The sequence below is a fragment of the Ursus americanus genome, chromosome 8 (genome assembly GCF_024610735.1).
Source record: "Ursus americanus isolate L20-20 chromosome 8, mUrsAme1.1.p, whole genome shotgun sequence".
NCBI lineage: Eukaryota > Metazoa > Chordata > Mammalia > Carnivora > Ursidae > Ursus > Ursus americanus.
In genome coordinates this window covers 82,184,365-82,198,819 of record NC_142134.1, presented here as the reverse complement: position 1 = coordinate 82,198,819, position 14,455 = coordinate 82,184,365, and the positions used below count along the sequence as shown (strand labels likewise).

The window sequence follows — 14,455 nt, the reverse complement described above, 5'->3', positions numbered from 1 at the left end:
ACCCTCATTCTCCCTCCCAGGACCAAGGGACAGAGGAGGAGCAGTGTTCAGATGTCCACAGGGCAGCCATGGTCTGTAAACAGGGTGCAGTGATGCTGGTCAGGGAGAAGTGGCCTCAGGGGGCTGCTCGGTGAGAGCAGGAAGGCCTGAGGGCACGGTCCTGTAACCGCGGGGTCTGGGCCAGCACTGACGGGTAGGCTGGTAAAGGCTCAATGAACTCGCTCAGCAGGCTAGCAGGTGAGAACCTGGACACCACGTGCTCAGGCTGTCTGATGCTTTGCCTTTATTCTAAAATGGGCTAAAAGGGTCTGAGCACTGCCACAGGGCTTAGAATAGGTTCCGCCTAAGAGACCACAAGTCCCTCGTGTCCCCAAGACCCGGGATACTGCCTGGCCCCCGTGGTGCTGGATGGCCTCCAAGGGGCGGCGGGACAGGCCATGTGGTGCCGTGCGGCTCATGAGAGCAGCCGGTCAGTGGGCACTCACACCAGCACCCCTGTGTGCTGTAAGACGGTTTCAAAGGAAAGCCAGCCTGGGAACCCCACCAGCGTGATGACATCCCTGCCGTGGGCTCAGTGGTGAGGGCACTGGACCCTGAGCTTCAAGGCACTCGTCAAGGAGTTTTAGAAAAGAAACATGGCCAGGCCAGGGTCTTGGCGCTTCCAAAAAAGCAGCCCGTGAACCGTGTGACGCAGAGGAAGGGGACAAAGCCCGCTGTTACGGAAAGGGCTCACAAACCCAGGCCCAGGCTCATAAAAGCGAGGCCCAGGCTTGAAGCAGTGTTGTCTTCAACACAAGTTTGGCCACAGAGAGCCGTTGCTTAGAAAGCGAACAATGTCACAAGATCGCGCGGCCCACTGGAGCTGGCCCAAGGGGACCTGTGTCCTCTGCCTCCCTCAGCTTCAGGTGAAGGCGGAGTCTCAGACTGTAGCAATTAAGGCGACTGTAAAGTGCGGGCGCTCTGGCGCGCTGGGATGTGCTCCTGCTTTCCCTGACAGGTAAGCTTGGGGAGAAGACAGTCTCTCAGGGAAGAGGACAACGGAAGGAAGGGCTGGAGGTGCCAGGCCGGGGATCCTGGCAAAGAGAGACTCCAGGAAAGGCAGCTCTGAGGACAGCCAGGCCAAGGAGAGCAGGGCGCGGCCGCCTCATGCCCAGCCCGGGGAAGCGGGGTGTGGGCGAGGGCCAGCCCCGTAGTCCAGAGCGTGCACGCTCAGGCTTCCCTTAGGTCCCGGCTCATCTTCCCAGCTTGCCCTCCCCCGAGCCTCTGCACTTTGGGTCTCTTTGCCATTTGGCCTCCAGGGTCCCAGGGCAGCAGGAGACACTTCTGGCCTGCCCAGGGTGGGGTCTGCCCCCTGATTCCCGCACGCCTTCTGCACGCAGCGTGAATTGTCCCGCTCCTTGTGCTTGAGGGAAGCCCCCTTGACCCAGGAGCTGGCCCCATCCTGCTGCACCACCACTGCATCCCCATTTCCCAAGGAGGGGATCCTGGGCCTGGACCAGTCCCGGCCTCTGTGTCCACCCCACACTCTCCCAGGCTGCTTCACCGACGACCACATCTACAATCAGCATCTGTCCCGAGGACTCCGGTCCCCCTCCCTGCCCAGCTCCACACCTGCACACCAGATGCCCACTGGGCCCCTGCCAAGATGCCAGCTCTACAGGCCTCTCCACTGGGCTCCCTGTGGCCCATTCACCCTCCTCCCCCCCCCCCCCACCGTGACCACCCAACCCACACCCCCTCACCTGGCAAGAGGCAAGGGCAGTCCCTGTCTGGGAGTCAGTGTGTGGCTGAGTGGCAGTGGACCAAGCCCAGAACACCTCCTGCCCTGGTGTATTTCAGGCCTAACCCCATGTGCTGGCCGACATCTCTGAGCCCACAAGAACCCAAAGGCCTGAGCCTGAGCTCCCCTGCTCGCGTTCACGCTCTGCACCCAGTAGGAAAGGCTCTGCCTGGGCACGCCCCCACCGCCGGACCAGCTGCACCCCACCTGCTTTTCACCTGCTCAGTCTCATTTCACCACCCGCCGGCCTGTCAATGATTCAGGTAAGCCCATCGCATCCCCCCACGGGTGCCAGGGGCCTCCTCCCACAGCCCAGGCTGGGCACTCTGCTCCTGCGTGCACTCTACACGGTGTGTGCGACACTCCTCCCCTGGGCTGTGAGTGTAGGTGACTGTCCATCTCACCTGTCCAGGTGAGTGCTGGGTGTCCAGCCATCTCGTACTATTTAGGGTGGGGGATCCCTCCCTCACTCTCAGAACACCTGGTGGGGGCGACAGCGGGCCTGCTCGGTACTGCACGGGCTGCTGAGGCCACCTGTTGGGGGTGTAAGTGCCAGCCATCAACACCCAGAAGGGGCCCAGCGCTCTCACTGCACAATCCTGCTCGGCTTCTGCCCAACGGCCGTCCCGAGCGGGAGGAACACTCACCACACGATGGCCAGCCTGGGGATGGTGAACATGAGGGCCGGTTCATAGTCATCGATCATGTCCTGGGTCAGGTACCCGAAGTCCAGGGCCCTGGCCGAGGGACAGAGAGCAAGAGGGGTGAGCCTGTACCCCCACACCCACCACAGCCCACTGCACCCTCACCGCAGCTGTGCTCAGCACACGGTCAGGAAGGTGACGGGTGCCACGCCCTGCTCCAGAAGGCCCGAGCAGAGGCCGCTGGTGCTTACCCTTCCCCGTCTTTCCACCTGCCCAATCCCACCTCTGGGACAGAAGGTGCAGGGAGTGGGACGGTGTGCTTGCTGAGGAGGGGCCCACGGGGCAGCGACGGTGTCCAGCAAACAAAACACGAAAGCTCAAACCGTCATGGGCTTGCTTAGCCAGAAAACCGAAACAGCTCGAGTGCCAAGAATAAACGCGGAATGATGACACTGCCTCGCACGATGTAACACTTTCCGAGGAACGGACAATGCTCTCCTGGGTTCAGTCTCACACCCCAGGCAAAAACACAAGCGGCTTTCTCTACACTCTGTGAGCTGCTGCTGCTCGGGTCACATGACTATGGCTCCAAGTAAAAGTATTTCCTGCCATCTTATTTTTTAGCAACTTGAAATGTCTTTCAACACATAAACAGTGAATAACGTGCCTTTAGTTATGAAGTGATATGAAGCAATTTCAAGACTTCCCTAATACCACAGCACTAGTCAGACAGGAGAATCGTTCTAAGCTACGTCTTCATCCCAAAGTCCACTCAAAAATCTGACTTCAGTTACTGTCCAAGGCATGGCAAGAATACCAATGATTCACTCCACAAAATCTTGTTCAGGAGACCTTCGATCCAGCAGGGGCTTCATCCTGGCCTGCGGAGGTGAGGAAATGAGGAGGTGTGGAGAGGAGGATGGGGGTGAGGAGGTGTGACGGTGAGCAGGGTGGGGAGTTATGGTGAGGGGGTATAGAGGTGAAGAAGACATGGAGGTGAGGAGGTGTGGAGGTAAGGAGGTCAGGAAGCCATGGAGGTGAGGAGGATGAGGAGGTATAGAGGTGAAGATGGTATGGAGGTTAGGAAGGTATGGAGGTGAGGAGGTGTGGAGGCGAGGAGGTCAGGAAGGCAAGGAGGCAAGACGGTCAGGAAGGCGTGGAGGTGAAGAAGTAAGGAAGGTGTGGAAGTGAGGTGTGGAGGTGTGGAGGTCAGGAAGGTGTGGAGGTGAGGAGGTAAGGGATGTGTGGAGGTGAGGTGTGAAGGCGAGGAAGGTGTGGAGGTGTGGAGGCGAGAAGGTCAGGAAGGCGTGGAGGTGCGGAGGTGAGGAGGTCAGGAAGGCATGGAGGTGCGAAGGTGAGGAGGTCAGGAAGGCATGGAGGTACGGAGGTCAGGAGGTCAGGAAGGCATGGAGGTACGGAGGTCAGGAGGTCAGGAAGGCATGGAGGTGCGGAGGTCAGGTAGGCATGGAGGTGCGGAGGTGAGGAGGTCAGGAAGGCATGGAGGTGCGGAGGTGAGGAGGTCAGGAAGGCATGGAGGTGTGGAGGTGAGGAGGTCAGGAAGGCATGGAGGTGCGGAGGTGAGGAGGTCAGGAAGGCATGGAGGTGTGGAGGTGAGGAGGTCAGGAAGGCATAGAGGTGCGGAGGTCAGGAGGTCAGGAAGGCATGGAGGTGCGGAGGTCAGGAGGTCAGGAAGGCATGGAGGTGCGGAGGTCAGGTAGGCATGGAGGTACGGAGGTGAGGAGGTCAGGAAGGCATGGAGGTGCGGAGGTCAGGAGGTCAGGAAGGCATGGAGGTGCGGAGGTCAGGAGGTCAGGAAGGCATGGAGGTGCGGAGGTGAGGAGGTCAGGAAGGCATGGAGGTGCGGAGGTGAGGAGGTCAGGAAGGCATGGAGGTGCGGAGGTGAGGAGGTCAGGAAGGCATGGAGGTGCGGAGGTGAGGAGGTCAGGAAGGCGTGGAGGTGCGGAGGTGAGGAGGTCAGGAAGGCATGGAGGTGCGAAGGTGAGGAGGTCAGGAAGGCATGGAGGTACGGAGGTCAGGAGGTCAGGAAGGCATGGAGGTACGGAGGTCAGGAGGTCAGGAAGGCATGGAGGTACGGAGGTGAGGAGGTCAGGAAGGCATGGAGGTACGGAGGTGAGGAGGTCAGGAAGGCATGGAGGTGCGGAGGTCAGGAGGTCAGGAAGGCATGGAGGTGCGGAGGTCAGGTAGGCATGGAGGTACGGAGGTGAGGAGGTCAGGAAGGCATGGAGGTGCGGAGGTCAGGAGGTCAGGAAGGCATGGAGGTGCGGAGGTCAGGTAGGCATGGAGGTACGGAGGTGAGGAGGTCAGGAAGGCATGGAGGTGCGGAGGTCAGGAGGTCAGGAAGGCATGGAGGTGCGGAGGTCAGGTAGGCATGGAGGTACGGAGGTGAGGAGGTCAGGAAGGCATGGAGGTGCGGAGGTCAGGAGGTCAGGAAGGCATGGAGGTGCGGAGGTCAGGAGGTCAGGAAGGCATGGAGGTGCGGAGGTGAGGAGGTCAGGAAGGCATGGAGGTGCGGAGGTGAGGAGGTCAGGAAGGCATGGAGGTGCGGAGGTGAGGAGGTCAGGAAGGCATGGAGGTGCGGAGGTGAGGAGGTCAGGAAGGCGTGGAGGTGCGGAGGTGAGGAGGTCAGGAAGGCATGGAGGTGCGAAGGTGAGGAGGTCAGGAAGGCATGGAGGTACGGAGGTCAGGAGGTCAGGAAGGCATGGAGGTACGGAGGTCAGGAGGTCAGGAAGGCATGGAGGTACGGAGGTGAGGAGGTCAGGAAGGCATGGAGGTACGGAGGTGAGGAGGTCAGGAAGGCATGGAGGTGCGGAGGTCAGGTAGGCATGGAGGTGCGGAGGTGAGGAGGTCAGGAAGGCATGGAGGTGCGGAGGTGAGGAGGTCAGGAAGGCATGGAGGTGCGGAGGTGAGGAGGTCAGGAAGGCATAGAGGTGCGGAGGTCAGGAGGTCAGGAAGGCATGGAGGTGCGGAGGTCAGGTAGGCATGGAGGTACGGAGGTGAGGAGGTCAGGAAGGCATGGAGGTGCGGAGGTCAGGAGGTCAGGAAGGCATGGAGGTGCGGAGGTGAGGAGGTCAGGAAGGCATGGAGGTGCGAAGGTGAGGAGGTCAGGAAGGCATGGAGGTGCGGAGGTGAGGAGGTCAGGAAGGCATGGAGGTGCGGAGGTGAGGAGGTCAGGAAGGCATGGAGGTGCGGAGGTCAGGAGGTCAGGAAGGCATGGAGGTGCGGAGGTGAGGAGGTCAGGAAGGCATGGAGGTGCGGAGGTCAGGAGGTCAGGAAGGCATGGAGGTGCGGAGGTCAGGTAGGCATGGAGGTACGGAGGTGAGGAGGTCAGGAAGGCATGGAGGTGCGGAGGTCAGGAGGTCAGGAAGGCATGGAGGTGCGGAGGTCAGGTAGGCATGGAGGTGCGGAGGTGAGGAGGTCAGGAAGGCATGGAGGTGCGGAGGTGAGGAGGTATAGAGGTAAGCCAGGGAGGTGAGGCGTCCAGCTCTCCGTGCTGCCTTGTGGCGGCTACTCTGATGCTCCATCAGGGGAACCCCCTGCAGGAATGGGGTTCTGGGCCCAGAGGAAGGGGATGGTGGCGCTGAGGAAGGAGGCTGTAAGTGTGTCTGCTCGGGGAAGGCGGCTTGCAAGGGAAGGGCGCTGGAGGCGTCCCTGTGCCTGCGGCTGCCTCAGGGAGGAGCAAGGCCCTGTGGCAGTCAGGGGTGGCCTCACCTCTCCACCGTCTCGCAGAACAGCACGATGACCTCCTGCTGCACGTAGTACTCCCTGGGGGACTTCACGGGCACCATGGCCGAGACGTAGCTGCAGACACAGCCAGGGAGGTGAGTGCTGCCCCCACCACCCACATGTCCCCCCCCAAAAGAGCAACGTCTCAGATGAAAGCCAAATGTGCTTCAGACGTACACAGCTTCCAGTGTGACCGTTTGTGTCTGAAATCAAGGCTCCTCCCAGGGTCGTGCCTGGTCCAGAGCCTCCTGGCCCCCCAGCCCTGCCCCACCTGGCCCTGTGTGCCCTGAACCTGGCACTGCCCACTTTGTGACATCCCTGCCTAGGCACCAGCCTTCGTGAGAACGCAAGTGGATGGATGTGCGTGCAGGTGGAGACTGAGGGGTGGGGGTGGCCAGCACTGGGCAGGGTACGGGACCTCCTGAGCAAGCAATGCCTTGTCCCACCCTTCCCCAGGTGAGAACACGTCTCTGCTTCTAACTTCCCAGCCCTGATTGTTTCTTGTTATAAAATCTTTGGGACCTAGGGAAGCCAGAAAAGGATACAGAGCAAAAAACATCATTTGTGCTCCTGCCTCCTGGAGCACATCTGGGTTGCTTTCCTTCTCAAGTCATTGGCTTACACGATGGACAATCTGTACTAACTGGGACCCCCGTGGACGTAGATTTGGGGTCCCACTTTTTCTCATCTAACCCCGAGCATCTCCGCACCTGTGGGAGCTGGTGGCATGCCTGCCCCCCAGTCCTGGGCCTCTCCAAAGCCCTGCAAGGAGGCCCCCAGACCCCGCCTGTGTCCTCTGAGGTAGGAGCAGGTGAGTGCAGCCCGGGAAGAGTGGGCCGGGAGACACTGGCTGGAGAGCGGGGTGGGCTCTGCCTTGGCTCTCAGGCTGGGGACGGCAGCAGGCAGGAAGGGACGGGTGGAGCACAGGGTGGGTGGTGGTGGCGGGCACCATGTGATCCTAACCTGGGGAGGTGCCCTCACCCTCATCCCAGGGAGCTGGAGTGTCCCTGCGTCCAAGAGCCACGGCCCCCCTCCCTTGCTCCGCTGTATCCGGATCTGAGCACGTGGAGGTGAGGGCAGGTGATACTCAGGGTATCTGTGCAGGGAGCGGAGGAGCAGATGGGTGAAGGGGGCAGCTGGCGACCAACAAGCCCCATACGGTGAGCCCAGGCACTGGTGGGAGGCGAGGCGGGAGGTCAGAGGCAGGAGGCAGAGGTGAGAGGCCAGAGGCAGGAGGTCAGAGGCAGGAAGCGAGGTGGGAAGCGAAGCGGGAAGTGAGGCAGGTGGTCAGAGGCAGGAGGCGAGGCAGGAGGGGAGCAGCAGAGCCTCGGGCAGCACAGGTGGAGGCTGGCAGTGGCACGTCCACTCCGGGTGACTGTTACTTGCAGGAACCTCCCGGGTCTTTAGCGCTGGGGTGCATTAGGGAGAGGCAGAGGGGGTGGGCTGGACCCCTGGAAAGGTCACCCAGCCTGACACCCACGTCCCCCACCTCGTGGGTCCGGGGTTAACTACACGGACTGACAGCCCTGAACCAGCCCCCACTCCCCACTCCGTGCATCTGTCCAGACTGAAACATCGCGATGGGTGCTGCGGACCTGGCGCCTCCCCCAGACTCAGAAAGCAAAGGGCTCAGGGTCACCTCAGCTCGAACTCGGCAAACAGGACGTCGAAGTGCCTCAGCGCCTCCCTCATCTTCTCTGTGTAGGTGTTGAGGTCCCGCAGCGCCTGATCACGGAGGGCGCCCCGCACGTCCTCCAGGCTGCGGGTCAGCTCCTTGGCCAGCGGGCGCATGGCCATGCTCTCCAGCTCGCGGTTCATGATGATGGAGCCGGCGGCCAAGCACTGCGGGCAGAGAACACAGGTCAGGAGAGGCCTGGGAGTGACCAGCATCAGAGTCAGTTCCAGGGAGCCCTGGGAGCCTGACTGGCCTGGGGTCCTCCCCTCGGCTCTGCAGAGAGCGGGCGCTCTGACGGCCAGCCCTGAGGATGGTGGGCAGGGAGGCAAAGGAGCCATGGCCAGGCTCGGTGTGCCCGTCATCCCCGACACCCCTCCCCGAGTCTCATCTTCGGGGAATACCTTCACCTCATACCCTGGGGCAAGTGTCTCGAGGACATGCCACCTGCTCCCTCATGGTCTCTACGAAACCCAGGGCAGCCATGGCTGAGACGACAAAGACTCCCCCTGTGACGGTCCACACGCAGACCCAGACGCAGGCAGGGAGGGGAAGGCCAGCCAGGACTGTTGGCTCCATGAGGGGCCCCGGTCCTGTGACTCCTGTCCCCTCCTGCCCAGCCCACAGCTGGGTGCTCGGCACCCAGGAGCGCCCCGACACCACGTTCAGGGCCTCACTTCAGGCACAAGGCACTGGGGGTTGACCCTTCTGGGAAGTAAAGACACCTCACCTGCACAAATGCTCACTGACCTTCCACTGAGCCAAGACTCATCAGTGTGGGACTCCTGGCTCCTAGGCAGTAGGAGGGTCTGTGCCCACAAATCCACCCACACCTGTCCCGGGCTGTGGGGGGCAGATCGCAGGGCTGTGCAGGCTGCATGCATCCCCCCAACGACACGGGGTGCTCATCAGACCCGGGTCCTGGCTGAGGGGTGGCCGTGCAATCCCCACTTGGGGCTGTGGTGATGTGGGGCCCCCCTGCCCACCTCAGGCCTGCAATAGTCAACCGCACTAGTCGGCAGTGAGCCAGAGATGAGCTGAGACGAGAAGCACTTTCCTGGGGGGCAGAGCGCAGTGTCGCTGATTTCCCCACCCCCTAGAGGGGAGCGTGGAGGTGGCTGGTCCCGGGGCAGCCCACACAGGGGAGATGGCACCCTGAGTGCCACTGGGCATGGGACCTGCATCATGTCATGGCCCCACAGCTGTCCCTGTTCCAGGGACCCACTCTCCGGCAGGGAAAACTGACAGCGGGCAGAGGGACAGCCTGCCCCCCCCACACCAATCAGAGCGTGGGCAAGGATGCCCTCCCACCAGGCGGGTCAGAGGGGTAGGGTGGGGGACAGACGGGCCCAGGGCCATGTGGTGCCAGAGGAAGATGTGGCATCCCAGGGACACATCGGGAGCGAGGCGGAGGGGGCACAGACGTCAGGCTGTGAACCTCAGCAGGGCCAAGGGACGGGTTGCAAGATGGGGTATGGACAACAGCTGGCTGGGGCAGGGCAGGTCTTGCCACCACGGGGCGGGCTCCCTGCTCTCAGGCTGCAACCCCTCCAGTGGGAGATGAGGATGGAGGTCTGCGGGGCAGATGAGGGGTGGCTCCGGTAAGGCCACAAATGCAGCTCCCAGCCCCGTGGGCAAGGACGCCCCCTCCTGTTTGTGGGTGAGGTAAGAACCCCCTGGGGGTCTGAGAACCTCCCAGAAATCGCTCGTGAAGCTCTGTGTCCATATTTGTGTGTGTAGATCTGGGGAGCGGGCTCGTGACTTTCCCAGACCCTCATAGGGGCGTGTGGCCTCACAGGCTCAGAACGCGCCATCCATAACCCCCAACAAGCGGTTATGACCCCTCGAAGGGAGGACACCAGGTCCCTAACCCCCGCAGGTGCACACAGGTGAGCTACACAACGCCCCACCCTGTGACCCGGGACCCAGGTGGCTGCCCACTACCTCGGCACCGAACCACAACTGGCCCGCCAGGTTGTCGTGCCGGATCTCCTCGGGAAACTTCACGCAGAAATCCCGCGGGGCTCGGTCCTGGGGGATGCACACGTCCATGATCTGGTTAATGATGTTTAACACGTTGTCCTGCAACAGAAACGGAGAAAGTGCACTAAGACACAGCTGCTGCTGGAGGCTTTCAGGGGTTCTTGAAAAATATGAAAAACACACCGAGGCACGTCGTGGTTCTTTAAGCTCACGAGGGTGATCCGGTAACAGAGCCCTGCTTGCTCTGCGATGGCTACAGAAAGTTCAAATGCTCCTAAAGCGTGTGGAGTGAACGTCCTGCCTCCCCGCCTCCCCGGTCCCGCTGATCACGCTCACGGAGGCTAGGCAGGCGTGGAGGCCTGGGGGAGCCTCCCCGTTACCACGAACCCATGAGCGGCTGCTCACCCACACCAGGCTCCCCGCGGCCGAGGCCACAAGGACTGTCCCTGAACAGCTCTCTGAACACCGGGACGTGACTCTTACAACAGAGCTCGAGAAACGGTGTGGCTCGGTGGACAGACACACAAGTGGTTGATTTTACCGCTAACTTGCTGTACGGCTTCTATCAACATCACAAGCCTGTGTTGTCCTGGACGTGGCCACAGCACAGACAAGATCAGCTGTCAGGGAATGACACCGCCAGGAGACCATCTGCAAAACCAGCCTTCTCCAACCCGCCACACTGCGCTCCAAGGCCCGTCCCATGCGAGGAAAAGGGCCTCACCCAGCCCCAGCGACCGCAGGAGCCTCGCAGTCCGGGCTGGACAAAGCCGCCACCCTCTCTGGACCTCGGTTTACTCCTGTGTAGACGGAGCCGGCAGAGCACAGCAGGTCCCTGCTCCTTCATCCTTCATCCAGGCAGCATCCCCTCCAACTCCTCTGGAAGCAGCAGATCAATCAGCCGGCGAGGAAGAGGTGCCCCCTCCCTCCCACCCCTCACGGCTGCGCAGCCTGGGACAGGCTGCTTAACTTCTCTGACCCTCCGGGCAGCCCGCGGAAGGAGACCTAGATTCCTGGGCTGTCAGGCAGGCAGGCTGTGTGAGCTACGGTCTGTAACACCCGGTGAACTTGCCGCTTCCCGGTCTGCTGGACACTGACGGCCTCTCTGATTCTCCACCACCAGAAACAACGCTGCCCTCACAGCTGTGGTGCGCGACACAGAGGGGTCACTTATGTCCTCAGGATCCACTCGTTTACGAAAGTGGGACCACAAAATCCAGAGTGTGCCGGGCACTGATGGGCTCCAGTTACAACCCAGAGAACTGCTCTCCAGAAAGACAGGCCTAGCTAACGCCCTTGCCCTGGCAATTTGACATCTCAACACCCTCCTTTCTGCCCTCTGAGGCCCGACTTTCATTTTTTTTAGGAAGCAGTCACCACAGTGGGAAGCATGACCTTTCTAATGCAAAACGTCAGCACACTGAGCTCTGACAACACAAAAAATAGAAATAAAATTCAACCAGCATCAAGTGCTACTACCAGGAGTTCTTTTTAAAAGGTTTTCTGGGCAGGAAGGCCCTTCTCTCGTGATTCAACAAACTAATGAATAATCAGCACCATCACGACTGTTAGCGCCCAGTCAACGTCTGCTACCAGAAGAGCCAGGGCTCTGACCTCTGGTGTGGTGCTTGCCCCAGCTGCACGCCCTGCCTGGCCCACCAGGACATCAGTGCCCGGAGGGCGAGGGCAGGTCTCCTTCTGTTCTCCGACGGGTCCCCAGTGCCCAACAAACAACTGCGGGACCTCTAATTCCAGCCAACACAGAGAAACAGGAACCAAATCGACCTCCCTTGAATGATGACCACAGTAATGGGGAAAATAAGACAATGGTTCTCAAGACACTGGTCATCAGGCAGCCAAGTGGCCCCGAGGAAACAGGCAAGGCGAGAGCTGTGACCGGCTGGCTTACAACCCAGAGTGACCCTTCAGCTCCTGGACCGGAGAGAGGGGACCCCAGTGGGACCCAGCAAACGCCCTCACTGAAGGGAAGAGCTAAGCATCCTGGGGCCTGGGGCAGCTAGAATCGAGAGAAGAGAGAGCTGCCCAGAGAAAACCCTGCAGACCCGGGAGCAGGGGAGGGACACGGGCTGGCAAGACCAGGAAGGAGGCACAGACACCATACAGGGAGCTGTTCACAGGGCACTGGGCAGAGCACCCAAAAGTGTCTTGCCTCAGTGGGGAGGGTGGTTAGCCCAAGACTGAACTCAGCTCTGATCCCACCTAACGTCTTAAAAAACAGGATCCGAGAGGATCAGACCATTTGTACATAACCAAACCACGTTACAAAACCAAGGCCAGAGAGACGTACAGGGACGTAAAAATGTTCAGCTCCCAGAAAGGCCAGATTCACAACACCAGGCATTCAATAAAAAAAAAAAATCACCAGGCTTGCAAAGAATTAAGAAAATATGACACATGATAAAAAAGAAAAACCAAGCCTGGCTGAGGCAGGTGGCACAGTGGCTGTCAGGGACACGGAGATCCCCTTCCAAGTGACTCCTGCGTGTTCCGTTAGCTGAGACCGTGAAGACATAAAAAGGACCTGAGCTGATCTAGAGATGGAAATTACAATATCTGAGTTGAAAACAAACACACTGGATGGGATTCAGCCCAGATCAGACGTTTCAGAAGAAAAGAACAATAAACTTGAAGACAAAGCAACTGAAACTCTCCAATAAGCCCAAGAAAGAAATAATTATAACACAGCTCATTGCTGAGCGGAGCGGTCAGACTTCAGGATGTCAGACATATCATGCAAGACCCAAGAGAAGGAATGGGACAGAAAAAATATTTGAAGGAATTATGGCCAGTTTTTGTCCAATTTTATGACAACTGTAAACACGAGGTCCAAGAAGTTCAGTGAACCCAAAGTGCAAGAAACAGGAAGAAAATTACACCAAAGCACAGCATGATGATATGGATGGAAACCCGTAAAAAGAGGCCTTACAAGTAGTAAGAGAAATAGATGCTATCCACGCAGAGCAGAGGCAGAGGTGACCCTGGCTTTCTCGCTGGAAGAGTATGCGTGAGAAGGCAGGGGGGCTCTGTGTCTCAAGCCCTGAGTAGCTATGAATCCAAGGATCCCTGGTCTGCCCGACAGCACGTGTCTGTGAAAAGCCTGTGACAGCTGGTACCATGCTCAGTGGGGAAAACCGCACGCTCTCCCCAGTACTGACCTACAGATTCCGTGTGATCCCACTCAGCGGGCTTTTTTGCAGACCTCTACAAGCACTTTCTAAATCCCATACAGAAATACAAAGAACTTAGAACAGCCACAACTTTGAAATAGAAGAACAATGTTGGAGATCTGACACCATGGGATTCTAAGACCCAGGAGAGCTGTTGTGATCGAGACAGCGTGGTACTGGCCTGAAGACAGTTCGAGGGGACAGAACAGACAGCCCAGAAACAGACCCCCACCTATTTGGAAAACTGATTTTCCCAAAGGTGCAATAACACTTTTCAGTGGAGAAAGGATATTGTCTTCTCAACACCTGATGCTGGAACAACAGGAAATTCATTTTCAAAAAAAGCCACAAAAATGTGGGTCCAGTCCTCACACTATATGCTGACGTTAAGTCACCATGGATCACAGACCTCAATGTAAAGCCTGAAACTTAGAACTTCTAAAGGAAAACACGGGAGACAATCTGATGACCTTGAGTTAGGCCGAGACTTCTTAGAACACCAAAAGCATGACCTACAAAGGGAAACATGGATAAACTGGCTTTCATCAAAATCTAAAATTTATGTCCTCCAAAAAACTAGGCAGAGAATGAAAGACAAGCCACAGACTGGGAGAAAAAAATACAAATCATAATGAGTTGAGGACTGGTGCCCAGAATATATAAAGAACTCTCCAAAGTCAATATGGAAACAAAGAATTCAATTCAAAGAATTCAAGAGCTGTGAGGAGCGCGGCCGTGGCAAGAGCTGTCAGCCCTCCTGGGCTACCCGGCCTCGGTCCCTGCTGGGTACAGCTCTCGGGACACCAAATGCACACATGTTGCCGCACCTGCCCTCAGGTGTGGCACATTGCAGACAGGACGCTGGGGAGTGCAGTCAGGGCACAGCAGGGACCCCTCCCTCCCCGAGAACCCACCTCTTCCATGGTGGGCACCAGCCCCTTCCAGCGCGGGGAGGCTCGAGGGTGTCCCTCTTCAGGTGTGGCCCTGTTCACATCACAGATCAGCAGCAAGGTGCCTCTGCCCCCACCGTGACCCCGTTAACGAGCTACACTTGGGTGCAAGGTCTGTTGGCACATGGTGCCATTTAATATTCTTCATTGAAGCATCTAAAATTATACTCCCTTGATGGCAAAAGTTACAGTGTGGCTTAGGAAAAACAGGTCGATGACGATGCTGGAATCCAACCCAGAGCAAATTCAAGCCCATCTGCATCATGAAATCCAAATCCCACTGTGTCAGTGCCCGGGGGCCACCATAACAGCACCACACCCGAGGGCTCCAAGTTTACGCCTCACGGGCCTGGAGCCTGGGAGTCCGAGACCCAGTTGCGGGTGGGCGGGTTCCCTTTGAGGCCTCCCTCCTGGGCTTGTGGAGCATCCTCTCCCCGTGTCCTCACATGATTGTCCTTTTGCATTCTGTGACCTAATCTCCTCTTCGTACAAGG

The 14,455-nt window shown here is 58.8% G+C and overlaps 1 protein-coding gene across 4 annotated transcripts in view; it reads right to left on the bottom strand.

Annotated features, from left to right (window-relative positions):
- The window catches only part of ZFYVE28 (zinc finger FYVE-type containing 28), a 114,445-nt gene that overhangs the window by 39,456 nt on the left and 60,534 nt on the right, over nucleotides 1–14,455 (bottom strand). For all 4 annotated transcript variants that reach the window (XR_006775739.2, XM_045774760.2, XM_045774761.2 and 1 more), the window contains 4 exons: nucleotides 9,785–9,922; nucleotides 7,808–8,010; nucleotides 6,154–6,243; nucleotides 2,428–2,517 (listed from right to left, as the gene is read on the bottom strand). Coding sequence is in view for 3 of the 4 variants with exons in the window: in XM_045774760.2 (XP_045630716.2) it covers nucleotides 2,428–2,517; nucleotides 6,154–6,243; nucleotides 7,808–8,010; nucleotides 9,785–9,922 (521 nt within the window). In the remaining variant the exon portion in view is untranslated. The remainder of the gene's footprint in view (nucleotides 1–2,427; nucleotides 2,518–6,153; nucleotides 6,244–7,807; nucleotides 8,011–9,784; nucleotides 9,923–14,455) is intronic.